This window comes from Leptonotus elevatus, chromosome 20 (assembly GCF_054856555.1).
Source record: "Leptonotus elevatus isolate MCC_2025b chromosome 20, RoL_Lele_1.0, whole genome shotgun sequence".
Taxonomy (NCBI): Eukaryota; Metazoa; Chordata; class Actinopteri; order Syngnathiformes; family Syngnathidae; genus Leptonotus; species Leptonotus elevatus.
Window position 1 is genome coordinate 4,951,843 of NC_141258.1, and position 20,373 is coordinate 4,972,215.

Sequence of the window (20,373 nt, forward strand, 5' to 3'; positions counted from 1 at the left end):
ATTCGACATGATATTGCCAAGCTTTTTTGGCCAATGAGTATTTTGAGGATTCGCCGTAAAAGAGGGCCAAGGGCATCTTCATTTCAATCATTTCCATGTCATTTTATTGTATTTTTGATATAGTCCATGTGTACATTATATATCTAACAGCAGCTTTTTTTCAAAGAATGTTTAGTAAGTTAGCATCAGCTCTCAGTGCAACTTAGAAATTCCTTTGATGCAGGGCTGGGGAACCTCTATAGTTATTTTGTATTTTTTTAATAATGTCTTATGAGCATTAAGCGGGTTAATTTTTTTTTTTTTAGCTCGGTTTCCCCCAGCTCTGCTTTAATGACACCCAACAAAACTGTCCTACCTGACCTACACAAAAGTTGCAAAGGGTTGGAGAATTTACAGTAAATTTCCATGGGAAGTTATGAAAATTGATGGTAATTAACGGAATTTGGAGTAATATATAAGCTTATTTCTGTCATAAGCGGAAATCTATGCACAATAGATAGCTCGCCTTGCCCACATGCACGGGCATCACTGTACTCTTAAGGAACCAACCGTAAATTTTTTCCCCGCCATAAATTCCCATGGAAAGTTTCCAACTTCCTGGAATTTTGTGACCATATATGGTAGAACAAATGTGATATGTTTCAGTAAGTTTTACATTCAAGTCTGAGGGAAGGTAGGCTTTTCCCAACAGTGTTCCATCCCCACGTTTCTTTGTCACGCCATCTCCGTGGCTCTTTTTTTTTTTTTTTTTTTTTTTTTGGGCTTATCTGTTGTAGAACTGCGATGTGACCCAGGCCAGCCCCCACTTGAGGTTGGTGAGCATGAACTTGAGCGCCTTGGTCCACTGCTCCTCCGAGTTGAACTGAGTCTTGATGGAGTACGAGCCGCCGCTGCCGCCCGTGTCCTCAATCTTGCCCTTCTCCACATCCATCCTGACGCCACACACACACACACACACACACACACACAGTCATCACATTGTGTAAGTGCGTTGTTCCTCGAGTATTGGCCGTCTCGCTAGTCAAAAAAAGTCCATCAGAGAGACTTGACATGCCTCGGTAGGTGCTGCTGTTTTGGTTAGCAACAGAGTTTTTCGTTTATTGATCATCTTACCTGTACGGAAGACAGAAGCCGGTGTCGCCTTTTTCCACCTCGTCTTTGAACTGCTGCACGCAGTCCAGGAAGGCCACCATGGCGTGGTCGAACTTATTGTCCCAGAAGAACCTCAGGCCGCCCGAACAATACAGCGGAAGTTCCTGGAACCACGAAAAGAAAAGAAACGTGAAGAGTGTGAACTTGGAGGGAAATTTTTACAAAATGTCTATTACTTTTGACTTGTCTGTAAGGGACTCCAGGTAGGAATGATTTCCATAGGGCACGAGGCGATATCTAAGCAGAGAAGACAGACACATTAAAAACAAAATTAAATTAATAGTTAAGTTTTTTTATTTTTTGCATTATTCCGAGCTCATACGAGCGCTAACCTCTGGAAGCGCAGCCCCATCTTGTTAGCCAACGCGTGCAGCAGCAGCACCGTCTGCCCCCAGGCGGCGTTGATCTCGTTCCACTCCACGGGCACGCTAGGAAGTCGACCCAAACGGAAGTTGTTGATGGTGCCAAACTGGCCGCTGTGCCTGAACGGGACGGAACCATTCAAATATTGAAATATGTCGCGGCTCCACTGCATCGCAGACCTACCAGATGTGAAAGGTGGCGTTGAAGACGTTGGTCTTCTTGAGTCGATCCAGTTGGATCTGGCTGTAACGCATCTGGTTGTCGACGCTCTTCAGCTCGTCGTCCAGCTCCAGCTGTTGACGTTTGAACTCGCTGTACTCCTTCTGGTACCTGGCATCAATTACACCAGTTAACCTCCCACTTCAAAAACTGTATCACTGAGTGCTGAATAAAAGAGGAAAGTAGTAATTATTCCACAGCTCCCGCGTCCCTCCGCCACTCACTGCAGCTCTTCCGTGTCCAGCTGCTGGGCAACTCCCCGGCTCTGCGACAGCTCCTGGGCCACAGCGGCCCGCTGCTCCTCCACGGCCTCCAGCTGCTGCACCAGCGCCGCCTCCTCCTCTTTTAGATGCTCCAGCTCGCCCAGCAGCGTCTCCTCGTCCTCCACTGGCAGGTGTGATAGGAGCTCCAGGCACTGCCTGAACATACCGGACGTTTTTTTTTTTTCTCCAGTTCATTACATAGTAACTTTTTTTTTTTTTAATCTATCTAACATTAACATCACTTTGCCATCACTCACTTGTAATTCTGACATTCATTCTCGGTGATGTTGAGCTGCGTGTCCAGGTGGTCCAACAGCGTGTCTGTACATTCCTCACACAGCGGGTGGTCCACATCCGTCTGACCAGACATGATGTCAAACAGGTCACTCGTCACCTGCCAAGACAAGTACGGTCGTTCGAATCAGCATGGGTCGCATACCGTCGTCTCTTTTGGCTATTTTGCAGGCCCGTCCGTCACCTTGAGTCTGCGGCTTAGATTTTCCATGGTGCCTCCGTCCGAAGTGTCTCCGATCAGCGTGAAGCTGTTGGCGCTCTCTGTAGACATCATCCTGATAACAAGCCAGGTCAACAGTGAAAATAGACATACTGTAGTGTATATTTAAATACACATGTTTTACAGTATATGTTAACAAATTTAAAACTTTTATCTATCTGCTGTGGATATTAAAAAATAAATAAATTAAACCGTATTAATATCTAAAATTTTGTTTAAAAAATAAAATAAAATGCTCACCGTGCTGGGGGGATGTATTTCCTTGACACACCATCTTGCTTGTTTTCTACAAAGGTCTCCTGAAATTCATTTGCCTTCATTTTAGAGATGAAAATAAATGCATTACAGTTAAAAGTGCATTTATTCTACCTCTGTTGTTGTGTCTCCTTCACCGCAATCAGCCTGTTTGCTGGGCGTCACAGTCACCAGTGGAGCTGAGCGGAGGCACGCAGATAAATTACGTTTTAAAACAAATACTTTGGTTGATGTGTGTCCTTGCAAACCATTTTAAATATTTTCAAAATATGTTGGTCATTATGATCGCACTTGTAGCTAAATATTTTTTTGAGGGGGGGTTCTTGGTATGAAAAGCTTGAGAACCACTGCATTACATCTTTGTGTTTAACAATCCATTCCATACCAATCAATTCGTGGATGGTGACCCGGTCCAGGACATTGAAGGATGTGTCCAGCTTCAGAGGCTGGCAGCATCGCTGACAAACGAAGCTAACCTGCATCGTCGTGCTCGAAGTCTTGGAGCCCTCCATCCCTCACTACAAGTACAGAGGAGGGGTGATATCGATCTGAGCAAAAATCACACAATGTCACAAATGTCGTTTCTTGCAGTGATGATTTATTTATTCCCAAACCCACGCTAAGGTTAGCTCGTAGCTAGCGCCGACAGGCTAGGCAAGTCAATAAAGCTGTGCGGTTACCTTAAAGCGATTTTAATTCATATAATCTCTTGCTGCAGTCACTGCATAATATGTTTGACGATCACACCGTGGGAATAAGAAATGTAAATACATATAAAAACCTGTCAATTGTGCGTCCTACTTCCACTTCCGTGTTGATGTTTACGTCCTCTTCATTGTTTTTTTTGTTTTTTTTTTTTTTAAAGACCGCCCTCTGTGGATCGTTTGAATAATGCATGTAATCAACAGATTCAAGACGAATACCTTTATTTTTAAAAAGTGTTATAAAAGTAAGCAAATGTACAGCAATGAAAGCAAATAATTGAGGTAAAAGGGTTGATAAGACGGGAAGGGAAGAAGGGGGGAATGAAGTACGTGAGGTTGTGAAACAAGAGGTGGTCAGGTGGTGCATCCAGTACAGAAAATGATTTTCCATTTCTTGTGTTTTTTTCACTCCGCCCTAGAGAATGAATAGTGTCGCGAAAATATATAATAAGACAAAATGCTTCGTTTGGACTGCTTGAAAATCGAAACTACAGAGTTCATCTGTCAAAGCAAACGTCGGTTCTTTGTAAGAAAACCTCCCCCTGACGACATCAAGGTAACCAAGTGGTTCTTAAACTTTTTTTTCTTCCAGTTAACAGTTTAGTCCACTATATAAAATATTGTACCTTTATGTGAACTAGCCACAACAGCCGCTGTTTTTTTTTTAACACAATATTTATTTTTCGATGCTTGCTTTGACGATTAAACGCTGTAGTTCCACCTTCCCACCAGAAGATGGGATCCGCTAACCCAAACAGAAAGCTGCTGTTCAACACATAAGAGAAGAAGAAAGTTTGCGGGAAAACCAAAGCGGAAGAGTGGCTGCAAAACAGGTAAAATGGTCACAAAATGTCCGTTAAACTAAAGCGGCGACATCTTCCATCATTTTGTGTTGTCCTTTCGTAATGTTTGTGTCGTTATTGTAATTCCCATGCTGTGTGTTATTAAAGTAGTCAAGCCTATCGCCACACTTATTAAATTACAATGGCTGATGTCACAACACCAAACTGCGACAGTGACGACATTTCTTCATAAAATGTGTCCTCATGTATTTGAATGCGACTGACGTGTTGTAGAAACAGAGTCATTGTTCGTTTTGTTGCGCTTAGATTAAAAAAAGAAAGAAAGAAAAGAAAAAGACTTCATGGCACCAGCCAAAGACACCGATGTGAAAAGAGGGATTTCTGTCCTGTGGGAGACCCTACAATGCCCCATATGGTAAATGGCATTAAACAGACTATCAAATTACATAAAACAGCCTTTTTCATCGAAATGTGTTTCCAATATTTTAAATTTTTTTCATTAATAGTCTGGATTTGTTGACGCAACCTGTTTCCACCAAGTGTGACCATCAGTTTTGCAAGTAAGTATCATTTCAAATACTTTTCACGACAATATTTTTAATGAACATAACATTATGAAATGCTAATAGAACTTTGCATGTATGTAAACATCATTCAACCCTTTTACCCTGTGTAATTGCTCTCCCTTGGTCATATTTGGGTCTGGCCCGTAAGTAAATATGGCATGGTGAAAAGGACTACACAATTAATACTGTACACACTGATTCATTTTAAACCTTCTTTTGAAAAATTTCCCAGCACGCCACAAAACAAAAATGCCTTCATTCAATGCCTAAGTTTGTAATTCATGAAGCTCCGATATAATCAATTTAAATGCTATATAGCCTGAACCTGTACTTGTATCCATGTGTTTTATTAGTGTTTTATTCAACACTTTGTGTTCACTACCTTAGGTTTTGTATGCTGAAGCTGTTGGACAACAACAAACTAAGCAGAGCCGATTGCCCTGTGTGTAAAGAAAAGATAACAAAGAGGTTGGCCATATTCACAATAACAAGCCTTAGATGCTCTCGTGTCTTTTACGCAGAGACCCTGCAAAAATATTCATGATAGAAAGTTCTGTGATTAAACCTGTGTATCTTTTAACATGGAGACATGGCCTATAAAAGTGTCTCAAAATCGTACTTTTTCTCTCTTACAGAAGCTTGCAGGAGAGTCCGGGTTTCCAGAGACTGGTCGCAGGACTGCAAGACATGATCCAGGCGTACGAACACGACACTGGCACAAACTGTAAGTACTGTGCAGTCATTATTAACTCAAAAGGAGGGGCCTGAATGACTTTTACTTTCTTCATTCAGACTTCACTGGACAGGCCCAAGAAGGAAGGCGATCTCAGTGAGTGTGATTGAAAATTCTATTCTGATTTTAATTGTCACTTGTTGTTGATTTGTTTCAATCCAAGCAGGGCAAATGATGACAAACAGGTTGATGGAACATCTGACAACGTGGAAGGTGTTGAAAAGGCACTTCCGAGTTCTCACTCATCAACTATAGCAGGTAAAATCTTGGGGGTCGACAAAAGTTGGACATGTTCACTTACATTATGATCGACAAAAATACTTGGACACCTGGCAAGATTAAGGATTAAAAGGAAGTGACACCTCACTGATTAATTAAACTTAAGATATATGGTCATTCTTCTTTTGTGTTCAAAATTGCTTAAATGGTTGCGATTTTCCCTCTTTTTTTTTTTTTAGCCCTCAATGGATTTGCAAGAGTCATGGGATTTAAAGATTCCAATCCTTTGACAACAGAAGGTGAAGTTGAGGACGGCTCCGTTCAAACGTCACAATCCGTGGAATTGATTGAAGCAACAATCAAAGCATCGAGACTCACAACTGGAAGGAAAAGGCGAAATGACCAAGTTGTGCCGGCTTTTATGGTGAGTCAACCTCTAACGCAACCCCCCAGGCAGAAGCAGAAAAAAGATGAGGATCAGGACCAAATCTTTGAGAGCAGGAAGAGGCGGAGTAAGGAGAAGGTCGCGGAGTGGCTCATGAAGGTTCCCACTGAGGGGAACCTTCAGTTGGAGGAACCCAGAGAGGTTGACCACGTTTCCAACGATTCGGACAGCGGCGCTTCCGTGCCGGACGTCCAAACGTTCAACAAGAAGGAGCAGATCGGCAAATCTCTTGAAGCGCATGTTTTTGGGGTCACCTACAAACGAAAGCAAAGGGTTAATCAAAGCGCAGGCAGCAAACCGCCATCGCATGCCTCAAAAAAGCTCTCTAAGAAGAAAAAGGAGACGACCAGTTTGACTCCTACTGACTTCACAAAAAGCCCCGAAGAGAAACTTTTAGATCGGGAAGAGCCTGTAATGATGGACGTTTCTGAAGAATCGGCAAATTGTGAGACTCCCAAGAAGAATCTGGACAAACCTCCTGAAAATAACGAGGCGATGAGCCTCGAAACCCTTCAGCATGAATGCAAGCCAACCAAGAGGTTGCGTAGCACCGTGCAGCAGGTCAACTCTGATTTGCCGGCCAAAGCGGAGACCAAAACTCCCGCTGCGAAAAAAGGGCGACGCCCCTCCGAGAAGGGCAAGTCCGCCCGAGCTGTGAAACCTCTGCTCCTTGTCGGAGTTCAAAACGGAGACGTCGCCGCTAAGAGTAAGCTTCCGACGGAGGCGGTTCAGGTTCATATCGAGAACTACCCGAGCAGCGAGGATCAGGAGGCGGCCGTCACGACGGGCACCCGGAGATCCAAGAGGCTTCGCTTGTCTTCCCAGAATGTCCGACAGCCGGCTCCCAAAAAAGCTCCGACTCGCCAGAGGGCCAAAACGCTCGGAAAGGACGTTAACGATGGCGGAACATCGAATCCTTCCCGTGCAAATGCTTACAAAAGTAATGGTTGCATATATGACAACGACATCTGCGCAATCGAAGACTTGGAGATCTCCCTTCTGGACAATCTCGTTAAGGGACTTCTTCCCACTCAGAACGAAGCAGGCGCCGATCGCGACCCCCCTCTGGTTCTAAGTTCTGCAAGTCTGTTTGGGGCGGCGCCGGACGATCCCGCTCCTCGTTCCTTTGCGAGTGCCCAGGAGGACTGCAACGACAGCGAGATGGACACCGCCCAACTCCTCAGGAGCTTCAAGGCCACCACAAGGAAGTCGTTCCGCCTCGCCTGCTCGAGTAGGAAGAGGAGACGGAGCGAGGACGAAGAATTCGCGCGCAGCCCGGAGAAGAGCAACAGCACTAAATCGGGAGTCCAGCAGGCGCCGCCGAGATCGGACTTTACCGAGCCGTCAACTTGTAGCGATTTGATCCCCCCAACCGATTGGCCCACACGGAAAATGGATGCCAAAGTGGTGGCTGCTCCCGTGCTCCTCAGGAGTACCGTCAGCAGTGCCCTCAGTCCGAACAAAGTGACGACACATGAAACGGAAAGCCCCCTCGCGTCCTTCGTCCCACAGGTCGTGGATTCTGGACTCCTTTTACATGAGCGCCAGAAGATTCCAGAGAGTCCGTTTGAATCGGCCACTGGAAACTGCCCAGCAACCACATCGCAGCATCCCTTAAATCCCGACTGCTCCTTGACTCCGGACGGCCTCGGAGTTCAGCCGCCCGGCGGAACCCAGACGAGCGTCCAGTCGTCCGTTGTCAGCAACCCCAGCCGCAAGACGCGGAGCAGGACTCCGAGGCTGGAGTACTCGCCAGAGACGTTGAGCAGCTCCAATGAGGAGTTGCCCACTTTGGTGCAAATCTTCCAGCAGGGCGCCACTGAAGCTAGCCAGCGCGAAGCCGATGATGTCGCGGTGCGGTGTGTGACTCCAGACTACGTCACCGACAGTCAAGCGTCCGTCGACTTGTTTGACCCTCCAGATGAATGTAAGATGATATTCAAAATTCTCTTGCGGGAGTAAAGAACTACCTTACATCTACTTACATAACTACATTAAACTGAATCCATTTCTTGTCGCAGCCTTGTCGTGCACTCCACTCTATTTTGCCTCAAGCAATACAGTAAATAGCCTTTCTATGAATGTGATTTTCATTTTTATGACTTCTTATGCAGCTGATGTGCCAGCCAACGGAGCATGCGTGTCTGCTGAGTCGTCGCAATTCACAAGCGAGGTTCTCGTTACACAGGTACATTTCTTTTATATATTTTAAGGCCAACTTTGCTTAGCATTTTCCATCCAAAGTCCTGTACAATAAGGAGATGTAAACAAATAAATGGGTAGAAATGTGGTTAAAATAATAAATTGTATTTGTATAATTTTAATTATATTTTGTGTCTATAAATATGTAGATTTTTTTTAAATCTTGTGTCCGTTTTTGTTATATTTTTAAAATTACCCTCTTTTTTTTTTTTCAAATACATTTTTATCATTAACATTTCTAGCTTCAGGCTTCACCAGGTTCTTAATTCTTTTTTGTTTTCCAATTTTGAAATGTGATGGAATTTTTCACAAAGTTCCCATCCTAAAATTGCTTTTTGACTGAATAGGTATAGAAACCAAATCTGAGAATAGAATAAGATGCCAGCTTCTCTGCATGCATTATCCCGCCCGTCCTACAGAGGGCAGCGTCCTCATTGTATTCAATGGGCTGTCATCTCCAGAATGACTGATGACTTGGGGGAAAAAAACAAAACATCCCTCTCAGCAAGTTTTAAATTGCATTTTATTTACATGGGCTGCAGAGGAGATGATGCTTGTTGTTCTTCTCATCCATCATCCTGCATTCTCCTTTTTATCTGTCCACTGTCACGCCTCAGTAAATTTAGGTTCATATCTCACTCTATTGAAAATATTGCATACATCATACTTTTACTTCATCATGCCTCTACTGACAAAGTAAAGCAAGAACAAAAAAAAACATTACATTTTCTGTCACTTTTAACAGCTAAGTTTAGTTTGTGTCCCCCGCTGATTGACACTCATTATTGTGCATGTATGAACTCGAGGTGGCTTTCTTCCTCCTACTCTATTCAGTCAATTGTTTCTTCTTCTTTCTTTTTTTCTCATTCGCCAGCAAAAGCTGGAGATGCAGCAGGATCTGGTGAGGCTGAAGAAATTGATGGCGATAGTGACTGAGGTGCTCCAGGAGAAGGAGGCCAACCCTGCTGTGTGTAAGCAGATCACACTGACTGACTTGTCCATCTACCGTACATGATCTAAATTGTCATTATTACATTCATTTACTTGATAAAATTCTTGTTCTTTTTTTTTTTTGAGGATTTTTTGTTAAAGTTTGATTTATTCATTTTGTTTTTGTTCGTGGTTTTCGTAAGGCCCATACGTGCAGAAATTGGGTCCATGTGAGCCGGATGCAAGCCGTGATGCAGACAGGTTAGTAAAGCAGGCCGTTTTGGAAGATAGACACGCATTTTTACATTTGCATTTACACCATGATGCTAAAGACTCCCCACTTGATTTCATCTGAGATGCTGGTGCTGCTGATTTGTTTAGCAACAGATGGGCTCAGTCGTTAACTCTTTGTTGCCCCCTCGTGTGAATTGCGATAATTACATTTAGATGCAGTACTTTCTATTTGTAAATAAAAAGGCAAGTGGTACTCAAACATTGAACAGCTGGACATCTAAAAGTTTAGAGGTGGTCAAATTATTCAATCTTATTGTCATTTTAGGTTCAAACTGAAATTTCTTCTTTTTACTTTGAAGAAAAAACAAACAAATATGTCAGCATATGTACTTGTTTACACATTACACTGCTATCTTCTTTATCAATAACACGTCCCGCATGCGGTAATTGGGTGGCTGCCCCCTCGTCTGGCAGGGCGATGAGCAAAATAATCTCTCCAATCAACCCCCAATCCGCTCCAGCTCCGTAGAGATTAAAAAAAAGTCATTGCTTGCCTGTATCTTCTATCGTTTTCAGAGCACTTAGAAGGAAACTTGTGTTGCCTCGGTAATATATCTCTCCCGCTTGACTGATGCCCCACCCACCCGCCACCCCCCCACCTGGAAGCTCTCGCCTCGCAGGGTTCTAAGTGCTCTCCTCCGAGCGAAGAAGAGCTGGCGGATGATAACATGAAAGGGGCTTAGCGAGATGAGCTTGTTGTGGAAATGAAAAAAGCAGGCGGAAAAGTGCACGGCAGAAATAATTGTAACCAGCGTTACATGCGGCGTCCTCAGTGAGACAAATTGTTGTTCAAGCGATGCAAGCTGAGGGCATTTCTTTTCAACATTATTCGCTACAAATAACGTCTTTAATCTCTTGAGATTCTCTCATTTTAAGGCCTGCATTTTTGTTGTGTTTGTTTTATTTTCAGTATGGCCTTGATATAATTCTTTGTAGATTTGAAAAGCTGCATGGTTATTTTTCAGGAAAGACCTTGCAGAAGGTGCAGAGCAGCCCGGAAGGCATCCCCGTGATGGAGAAGAGTTGCCTCAGCCCGCCGCCGAGACGCGTAAGGCTATCACTCTTATTTTACATTCATTATTTGACCGAATGATTTGTTCATTCTCCTGCTCGGCGCCGCCACCAGCTGCGAAAAGCGGCGCCGATTCCAATTCAACCTCCAACGACAAAGAGAACAAGGCTCCCCATAGAGCCAAAATGGTGCTGGTGTCGTCTGGATTGGCGCCCGCCGAGCAGGTGTGTGTGTGCGGGATCATCCGGCGAGACTGCAATTATCCATCTTAATGGCGTAAGTGGGGTCGAGGGACGGCTAACGTTGGCCAATCATATCTGTCTGTCTCGCAGATGGCGGTGAGGAGGTTTGCTAAGAGAGTCGGCGCGCGTGTGGTTTCCCAGGTGACCGCAGAGGTGACTCACATTGTTATGTGCACAGGTACGTACGACAGCTGTAGAAAAGTCACTTCAGGCAGTGTGCGTGATTGCGCAACTGTTTTTTTTTTTTCAAGGGGCGGTCGGTCAACACCAAATTTTGATATTTATATGGCGTGGCAACCATTTTGTCACTTTGTCGACTGAAAACGACATCACAGTTGCTCAGGTAATGACAGATCACAGCTTGGCTGGCAAATGTCACATGGCCAATCTTAGAAAACAGGTGATTGGTCGTTATCCGTGCCCTGAGCATCTGTGATGTCATTTTCGGTCGATGGCAAGTGGCAAAATGGCCGCCCCCTGAGATGGATAAAAATGGCTGGATTTTGCTGTTTAATTTATATTACACAAACACGATATTAATCAAAAGGCTGCTTTTAGACTATTGTAGGCGCATACAACATTTTTTTGTGTTGTCTTCCCTCTTAAAAAAAAACAAAATAATAATAATATTTATTATGAACTCTTGATGAGAAATTCAACTCACACTAGCTTGCAGTGCAGATGCAAAAAAAGACATACAAGTTGACAACCTTGTTTTGAATTTAGCCAAAGTTATGGGAAAAGTACTGAAAACATAAACAGTTGGACATTTTAATTAAAAAGTTTATAGAAGTTCAAATTATGTTCACCTGTACAAGTTATAACTTAGTTAAAGAATTGAACCTTAACGTTTTGTGGTTAATGTGTCTATTTGTACAGTTTAATGGTACCTGCAAACATAATAAAAATGCCACGCAGTGTGCAGCTGGTCTTTTGGATTGAGTTAATAAATTGTTTAACTGGAGAAATTCAAATGAGCTCTGACACTTTTAAGCTTTCTAGTTCAAGAAAAAGAACATTTTCATTTCCAGCAGTACTTTGCTGTTTTGTGCGGCTCCTTAACACAAGTCTTTTGGAGATAAGCCGCCAACCTCATTCTCTTGCTCGTCGCTAATTACCCTACCTGATAGATTATTTTTAATTCGCCGGCTCCAAAGCGCCACATTTCGACAAGGCCTTTTAAAAGGCGGTCGTTTCCCTGGCAACCAAGAAATGGGGAGCATTTGGCCTCCTGATCGTGCCTGGTTGAAGGTTGAAGGAAGTGGAAGGGGTGCCAACAATACAAAATCCTGGTTGTTAATTTCTAAGTAATAATAATGATGCTGAATCATGTTAAGTCATTTGCTCCCAAAAAGGTTCTATTTTAAATATCACCCTGCCACCGTTTGGCGTTAGCCCCTGATGCTAGCTAGCTAGCTACCGAGCAGGTAAACTAGCACCATGAGCTAGCTAGGGAACTAGCAAGCTAAAGCCAAACTGTGGCAACTGCAGAGAACGCTTGAAGCAATGGTAGTTATTACAAAAAAACGGCCAGCAGGTGGCAGCAGCTGAGTATAAGAGATCAACCAGGGCCATGTTGCAAAGAGGCTTTTTTCCCTAGTGTTTAAAACTGATTTGTGAATAATGATGAAACTAAGCTACATTCTAATACTAACTGCTGCAAAACGGAAACAGATAGTACTATACTTTTTTTACTGATGAAAGAAGAGACTCTAATCTTTCTTTTGGTAGGTTCCATGTTGCTATAGCAATAGAACACAATATTCTGTGGGGCTTGCAAAATCAGTCAAAATCCAGTAAAACAGCCGGAAGCGAAGGGGGTTGCTTCAGTGAAAATGGCTGCGAGTGAATGAGTTAAGGTCTTGTAAATAACACAATGAAATAAAAACAAAATAATTCTTGCTCCTTCATTTTTCTTCACCAGATGAACACCTGGTATGCGAACGTACCCTCAAATACTTCCTTGGCATTGCAGGCAGGAAGTGGGTGGTGAGCTTTCAGTGTAAGTAATGTTTTTTTTTTTTTTATGCCTTACTCACTGTTTGTTGTGATTTACATGGTGACAAGTACGCCCGCCTCAGTGACAAATTCAACCCGACACTTGCAAGTCCGGCTGGAATAAGTGAACTTCTCATTTGCTCCTCGCAGGGATCGCCGAATGCTTCAAGCAAAAGAAAGTCGTGGACGAGGTACGCTTGCCCCCGTGTTACGATTCCCCGTAGAATCAAAGCCGCTTGACGAAGCTTTCCACGGCGTTAGCCGCGATACACCTCATGCATTATTTGTCCCCCATTTGCTTTTGCATTCCCGGCATCTGCCGTAATAACTCCAGTGCATCATCGTGCGCTCATTATAAAACCAAATAAGTGTTTTTCCAACTTGTGCTCGCCGGCCCGTCTGACAACAGTGACGTGCTTGGAATGTTTACATTCATATTGTTGTTTCCCCTCCATGCAGAGCTTATTTGAAGTACGAGGCGACGTGGTGAACGGGTCCGATCACTTTGGCCCTAAGAGAGCTCGCACCACCGGAGACGACAATGTGAGAAGCATAACTTTGTAGTAACAAGACTTGTAAGCTGGCGCGTGTTTGAATTTGGTAATAATTCCAGGGTCTGTTTCAGTCAAAGCAGCTCCATACGTTTGAATGAACGGATTACCTGGCACTCCCAATATGTCCCGGAGGACATTATTAGTGTTGTCTAAATTAAAAATCTGCAACAGCGAGACTTTCATCACACAAAGCACCTCTGGCTGATGATCATTATAAACAGACAAGTGCTGAGAGAGAGAGAAAAAATCATTTTCCCCTCCGTACAAATGCGTCCAACCTCACGCTGTATGAATTATGTGGCCACCATAGCTCAAGGAAGCCATTTAGCATTACAATTTCCCAGCCAAGCGAGATGACCCTGAAAGCAACAAAGTGCTCGCCCTCCTTGTTGGATGGCTTGTTTTTCATTTTGCTGATGATAATGTCACGCCATAGGCAGCCGTGTTGGCTCTTAGTTTGTTTTTCAAGCAGGGAAGCATGAACCAAGTTTGAGCCAATTAATTGCTTTGCATGCAATGACCTTTTGTTTCCACAGCTTCTCATGAAGGGCTACGAAATCTGCTTCCAGGGACCTTTCACAAATATGACCACAGGTAAATGCTCACATAAATGGCGTGTCACATCACGCCAAGCTAATCACTGAACTCAAACGGCAATTTTGACACTTTTTAGGGATTCAACGTTGGCTTTGTAGGAAATTCAACATTTTAATTATTAGGGGTGTCGGGCGATTAATTTTTTTTATCATAATTATTCGCATGACTTCTATAATTAACTAACGATTAATTGCAAATTTTACATCTGTTCTAAATGTACAGTAAAAAAAATTCCTGCTCTTGACATAAAAGTGGAAAATGGCTGCATTAGTTATTGATACAGTAATTTGATAATTAAAAAGATATGCTGTAAAAAAAAAAAAAAAAAACGATATTGATTTGTAATTTTTTTGCCACTAGATGGCATAATTACATTTGTAAGACGTTTGTGACAGCTCAGTGCAATTATCTTTTCATATTGGGCTTTCTAATCTTTAACATGAAGTAACTTGTGAAATTCTGCACATTTTTTAAATTGTAAAAGACAACTTGACCCCAGTCTCTACAAACCTATGCATTCTTATTAAATTTATTACTGCAAAATTTTGACATGGACGTGTCTGCTGCGTTGCGACTGGAATCCCCCCCAGTGCAGGATTCATTAACCACGCGTTAAAACAATTTGTGGCATTAAAGGAACTTAAAATGAACGCACACCATCATTTTAATATGTGTCCAAATGCTCTAAAATGGCCGGCAAAGCTCTGAAAACAGCTGGCAGTGGAATGAGTTTGCTCAAATGGCGTTTGGATTTTGAGGAGGCTGTTGTAAAAAAAATTTCTCTCGGGAGCCAAAAAGTTTGAGAAGCTCTTCTTCAAACAACAACAAAACATTTGCATCCGCCTGTGCTTGTGCCATGCCGGCGTGCGCTGCTGTTTGCAGAATGGTAAATGAATCTGCGCTGCAGTGATGTCGGCGTCCTGTAGGCCTGCCATAGGCATCGGCGCAGCACAAGCTGACTTCAAAACCAGTTCTTTTTATTATTCCTGGATACTGTGCTCAACCCATGTATTCGTCCAGCACCCAATTCAATGAGATTTATTTATTTGAAATGAACAATTTCACACACATTTTCACTTGGAACAATGATGAGCAGGTGCGTTGACTACAAAAAAACGCTTGTTATTGTCTATTCTGTACGTTGCTATCTATGGAAGTTGCTCACGTGAATGCTAATGGCCGCCGCGAAGCTGAACTGCCAGAGGAGAGAAATAATGGAATGAGGAATGACGTGCTGGCTCACAGCATATCACCCGTCGCTCCCGTCTCGTAGCGTCAGACACAATTACTGAGTAGCTGTGGTTGCCTGTAATTTGCATGTTTTAATGTTGCCGTCTTTGTGTTTGTTCATCTCCCAGAGGAAATGGAGTGGATGGTGCAGCTGTGCGGAGCCACGGTGGCCAAAGGCCCGCTCGCGCTCGACAAACGGGTGAGACCGTCGTCGCCAAAATGACCATTGATTCGTATTTTGTCGCAATCAAAACAGATTGGCCTTCATTGGATTATGCTCTGCTATGGTTTAATGAATTATACCTCTTCGGCAAAGCCCCAGCCTCTTATTAGATGGTGCGAATGTGGCTGTTGCACTTTTAATGAATCCCTCATTGCATATGGTTCATATACACTATGGTGTATTATTTAAACAAAGTACAACCCTGCACATTGTACGTGTCGGTAAAGCACTTGGCCCCTGCCAACGCTGCAATTATGATTACTATTCATGACCCCCTCCGGCTTGGTTCGCAGTCGAGCGCTTAGTGTGCAACGCTAAATAAAAGAAAGCTAAAAGTAGCATCAAAGCTGTGCGTTTATTTTACTAAGTCTGTTGTTTTGGTCTCACAGAAGTCCAATCAGCTGGTCATCGTTCAACCTGGATCAGAGCCATGTTCGTACAGCAGTAAGTTTCGTCATATCATATACACAGCGCACGCACTGTTAACTAATGTGTGAACCCTCCAGACAAGCCCGCAATAGGTGAAAATGTGCAAAAATAGTTACCCTCCTCGCAAATTGATTTAACATTCATATGTTGAATTTCACTGTTGCCACGATTGTCTTTTTTTTTTCATATTTTTTTTTTCATTTTTTTTTTTTTCATCCTTGCAAACAAAAAAGCTTCTGCTCCCTCTACAATTCTCACACTCAATTAGTGTTCCCCTTTTAGTGTGAAACTCTCACCAAGTCTGACAAACAAGGTGGTAGACGTTTTTTTCACCCGACAAGACGGATTTGCCGGGGAGAGCGAGTGTGAAAGAATTCGGGCGGCAAAGAAATGGCCGAGAGCAATTGTCAGACAGTGGAGGGTGAGGCGGGAGATTTGGAGGAGGGGGATGGTTGTTTAAACAAGTAGGAAACTAAACTGGAATAAAAAAAAAAAAACATATATATATATATATTGTATATAATAGCAATACATATTTATAACTGAATAAAAAATGACTAAAAATAATACTTTATGTATACCTACAAATAAAAAATTATGTATCATATGTAATATATAATAAAAATAATATACAATAAAAATATATAATGTAATAATAAATCAAATTTAAATAAAACTGCCTACAGTTATGTACAATACATAAAATATTTAAAAACATATTATAATAATAGTATTATCTACCAGTGAATGAAGAAAAAAATACAATTTGCTTTAAAATAAAATATTAATGAAGCTATATTTAAAAAAAATAGTAACCATGTACTGTTATGAGTGAATGAGAATATTAATTACAAACATTTAACAAATTAAGTAATAATATAAAATAGTAGTGGTATTTACCAATAAATGACGAAAAATAAGTGAGACATGTAAGCTCTATTTATGGGTTATTTAAATATATGTAAAAGTATATACAAATAATGAACGGAAAACTGTATGAAAAAACTAAAATATGTATAGAAATGAGTACAAATTAAGACTGGGTAGAATAGAAGTTGCCACTTAAGATTCTCAGGACTAACACACGATGTACGACTAACATTTGATGGCGATTATGTCATCTTTTGACACCATCTTGTTCACTGCACAGGTCTGGCAAAACAGGCCACAGTTGTGACTCGCGGTTGGTTGTTGGACTCGCTGGCCACGTACACCCTTCAAGGTTACGGAAACTACCTAACGAGCTAAGGACGTTTTGATCACGTTTTTATTATGTTCTGTACATAAATGTGCATTAATGCAAGACCGGAGATATTTAAAGTTCAACTACAGTAATAAATAGTGAACCAAAAATGAAATGGTCTGTTTATTTTTCCCATTAGGACCCGGGGCTGGGTAATTAATCATTCAAGTTTCATTGTCAGGGCTGTTTATTGTTATTGATTTTTCCAGGTTTATGTATTTCATAGCATGTTCTTGCTGAGAATCACGAGTTCATACATACACAATTAGCGTTGTTTTGCACAACAGCTGGCTGAAAAGAGCACGCGTGAACGAAAAACAAAACGGGAATGTCAGCACGTCTCCTCGGAGGCCTTTTAAATGCCAGATGTGTTGGTGCCAGGGTGCTGCTTTCTTCCAGTCAGCTGTTTTTTGTGTGTGTGTGTGTTTTTTGTTTGGTTTTTGTTTTACACCCCCATTCAGTAGCATCCCTTTTGAATGGAGTGTCGCGTTCCAACAATGAATGGGATTTGCTTTTCTCCTTTTTATGAGGACGTGCTAGTCTTGTTTGAATGAGTCCAATTACTGATGTTATGTACAGTGCTCGGAATGCTGGCGGAATTTATCAGTCACAAGGTTCTCTCTCGCTAAGTGAGTTACGGCCGTGTGGCATTGAGCGCCTTTGTGTACGAATCAGCCCGCTAGTTAGACATCCCGACATGGATGACGCTCTCGTGGAGTAGTGGGCATGCAAATCGGCCTCGGAGCGCAAACGCGAGCGAGCGACTTTTCTCTCGCGCGACCCTAAGGCGAAAATTCTTCATCAACGGCGGCAGAAGAGCGGGTCGTTCTTGTTTAGCGCACTGTAACGAGAGAAGGCGTGTTTGTTGGAGGTCACGCGGTGCCTTGGATTCAGTATTGCATTTACATTCACGTGATCTTCATTTGGTACATTTGCACAATCTAAGGAGAAGTGGGATATCCAAAGTGGAAAAGGGGAAATTCCCAACAGGAAAAAAATGTAAAGTGAATGCATTTGTCCCATTTTTAATTGTTAGGAACATATTTTGCTATTAGAAAAATCGAGACCCAACAGGAAACATTTTCCATATCAACTTATTTGCTCCCAAAAACATATAAATACGTTCTATTTTAAATGTTTGAAGTGTCCCAAAGACTCATTTATACGTTTTTGTATGTTTGTTTTTTATGCTATAGCATGCATAAGACTTGAATGCGTCCTCCGAACTGAAGAGAAACGGTTGCAGCAATAATAATAATAATTATTACAAAAAACGGCCAGCAGGTGGCAGCAGAGTATAAGAGATCAACCAAGGCCATGCTGCAAACAAGCCCCACAGTTCTAAACAGATTTGTGAATAATAATGAAACTTAGCTATATTCTAATGCAAATTGCTGCAAAACAGATAGAAATGTACTTTTTTTTTCCTGATGAAAGAAGAGATTCTAATCCTTTTTTTGGTAGGTTCCATGTTTTATAGCAATAGAACACAATATTCTGTGAGCTTGCAAAATCAGTCAAAATCCAGTAAACCAGCCGGGAGCGAAGGGCTTTGCTTCAGTGAAAATGGCTGGGAATGAATGAGTTAATGTCTCTCTGTTACGACCGTTTTTTTTCTTTTCCCTTGCCAGCCCGAGTCAATGCGTTTGACCCCACACATTTTTCCACCACATATATTTTTAATCCATGCAATTGTACACACTGTTTAAATGGCTCTTGCATTTTTGATGACTGCCTTCCCCCTCTCTAAGTGACAGGGCAACCCTTTTTTTCTGTCCCAGCGTCATCGCTTAATTCCCCGTCTTCCTTAAATCCCTTAAATCCCTTCATGCTTGACCCTTTTATGAATAGAAAGTACAGTAAACCCTCATCCAACTCACTAACTCCATCGTTTTCGGTTGAAAATAGGACTATCGGCTGATAATACGGAGAGAGTTCCAGAAAGGTCTGCAGATTGGAATTTCAAGTATTCGATTTAGTACATGTGACAACAATCTCCTGTTTGGGCTGTGTGGTAGAGAGATGTCTTTATTTATGGAGTTGTACAGGTAATATAGTCAATTTAATGTTTGAAATAAAAATAAGTTTCTGGTTGTTTTCGGTCACAAATAATATAAATAATAAAAGCTCCCTTTGATAGTCTGTGACGCTCAAGGTGCGAAGGCGATTTCATCACCTGACAAAAATTATTCATACGGCCTTGAATAGCTGCAGCCTTCCCTGTTCCAGTGTGTAAACGCTTAACAGTTGCCATGCCAACGTTTAACGCAACAGCCTGCAACCTGAAGAAGAAAGCGTTAGCCCCCCCCCCCCCCCCCCCTCCCTCCCTCCCGTAATACAAAAGCTTTTTGAGGATTTTCTTAAGGGATTTTAATTGTTTCCTGAAACGTGCTTACATATCTACAAAGTGTGGTGTTTGTTATGTTAGCTGTTAGCGTCAATGAAGAGGATGCATGGGCATGACGGATGACTTGTTTACTAAATACGTCCAACCCCTTTCAAGCCCAAGGCGAGAAAAGACTGCAACGTGACACACCGTACTCACCCTCCACAAATATTTCTTCTGGAGCTTAGCCTCCAGTGTTTAACCCTGACTTGATTTACAACAAAAGCTGCTGGAGAAGAAAAAGAAAAAAAAGAAGCAATTTCTGTAGGAATTGCGTGTGAATGCTGAAGAATTAACGCTGAGCTGAAAATGCTGTGGAATTGTTGAAGTTTTGAATGATTTTATGATTTTGAATTGGTCGTTGTAAATTTAAATTAGCCAATTTGGCTAACGTGATGAAATTGATCCAGTATGTTCTGGGTGAGCTCAATATTTTGATGGTGGAGAAATGTGGAAAGAGGAGGGGCAGTATGTAAAATAATGGGAATGTTGACTAAAACAGTTACACAGTGTGACGAATGAGCTGAACAGTTCCAAGTCAGAATGGTTGGAATTGGCAGAGAAATGTGGAAGGAGTAGAAATAAGCATTCAAATGATTTTTTTTTTTTTTTGTGGAATTTGGGGAACTTGGAAAATCCCAAAATGCCCTAAAGGTGAGGTGAATTTTTCTTTTGGGAATTGCTCTTCAGCATTCCCACAATCATCTCTATTTTATTCCGCAACAATTTTTTTCTTTTATTTTTAAGCATTCCGCATGGTAGCTTATACCAACGCGAGTGCCCATCCCCGCGACTGT

General features: G+C 42.1%; 2 protein-coding genes across 4 annotated transcripts; one reads left to right on the forward strand and one right to left on the reverse strand.

The window, feature by feature from the left end:
• Nucleotides 1–81: 81 nt before the first annotated feature.
• On the reverse strand, nucleotides 82–3,758 carry becn1 (beclin 1, autophagy related). Of its 3 annotated transcripts, none has more exons than XM_086064247.1 (12): nucleotides 3,548–3,758; nucleotides 3,152–3,284; nucleotides 2,881–2,945; nucleotides 2,752–2,810; nucleotides 2,476–2,566; nucleotides 2,255–2,391; nucleotides 1,959–2,153; nucleotides 1,699–1,845; nucleotides 1,485–1,634; nucleotides 1,329–1,389; nucleotides 1,114–1,256; nucleotides 82–932 (listed from the first exon to the last, which is right to left on the reverse strand). In XM_086064247.1, the coding sequence occupies exons 2-12, from the start codon at nucleotides 3,276–3,278 to the stop codon at nucleotides 764–766; spliced, it is 1,344 nt and encodes a 447-aa protein (XP_085920373.1). In that variant the 5' UTR covers nucleotides 3,279–3,284; nucleotides 3,548–3,758; the 3' UTR covers nucleotides 82–763. The 3 variants fall into 3 exon arrangements, with proteins under 3 accessions (XP_085920373.1, XP_085920374.1, XP_085920375.1); XM_086064248.1 differs by having other exon boundaries at nucleotides 3,152–3,314; nucleotides 3,548–3,623; XM_086064249.1 differs by having other exon boundaries at nucleotides 3,447–3,564.
• Nucleotides 3,759–3,971: 213 nt separating this feature from the next.
• On the forward strand, nucleotides 3,972–17,305 carry LOC147156542 (uncharacterized). The gene is made up of 22 exons (XM_086063608.1): nucleotides 3,972–4,026; nucleotides 4,203–4,303; nucleotides 4,580–4,688; nucleotides 4,780–4,833; nucleotides 5,227–5,307; nucleotides 5,475–5,563; nucleotides 5,632–5,668; nucleotides 5,739–5,830; nucleotides 6,031–8,163; nucleotides 8,351–8,424; nucleotides 9,313–9,409; nucleotides 9,572–9,629; nucleotides 10,628–10,710; nucleotides 10,789–10,898; nucleotides 11,007–11,094; nucleotides 12,841–12,918; nucleotides 13,065–13,105; nucleotides 13,374–13,457; nucleotides 14,005–14,062; nucleotides 15,424–15,494; nucleotides 15,908–15,962; nucleotides 17,098–17,305. Exons 3-22 carry the CDS (start codon nucleotides 4,615–4,617, stop codon nucleotides 17,193–17,195), a joined length of 3,555 nt encoding a protein of 1,184 aa, XP_085919734.1. The 5' UTR covers nucleotides 3,972–4,026; nucleotides 4,203–4,303; nucleotides 4,580–4,614; the 3' UTR covers nucleotides 17,196–17,305.
• The last annotated feature ends 3,068 nt before the right edge of the window (nucleotides 17,306–20,373 follow it).

Coding starts and splice junctions, on each gene's coding strand:
- becn1 (XM_086064247.1), bottom strand. CDS start 3,278: ATGGAGGGCTCCAAGACTTCGAGCACGACGATGCAGGTTAGCTTCGTT. Junction 1,257..1,328: donor CCCTTACAGACAAGTCAAAA/GTAATAGACATT, acceptor TCGTGGTTCCAG/GAACTTCCGCTGTATTGTTC. Junction 933..1,113: donor GGCTTCTGTCTTCCGTACAG/GTAAGATGATCA, acceptor GTGTGGCGTCAG/GATGGATGTGGAGAAGGGCA.
- LOC147156542 (XM_086063608.1), top strand. CDS start 4,615: ATGGCACCAGCCAAAGACACCGATGTGAAAAGAGGGATTTCTGTCCTG. Junction 8,164..8,350: donor GTTTGACCCTCCAGATGAAT/GTAAGATGATAT, acceptor CTTCTTATGCAG/CTGATGTGCCAGCCAACGGA. Junction 10,899..11,006: donor GATTGGCGCCCGCCGAGCAG/GTGTGTGTGTGC, acceptor TCTGTCTCGCAG/ATGGCGGTGAGGAGGTTTGC.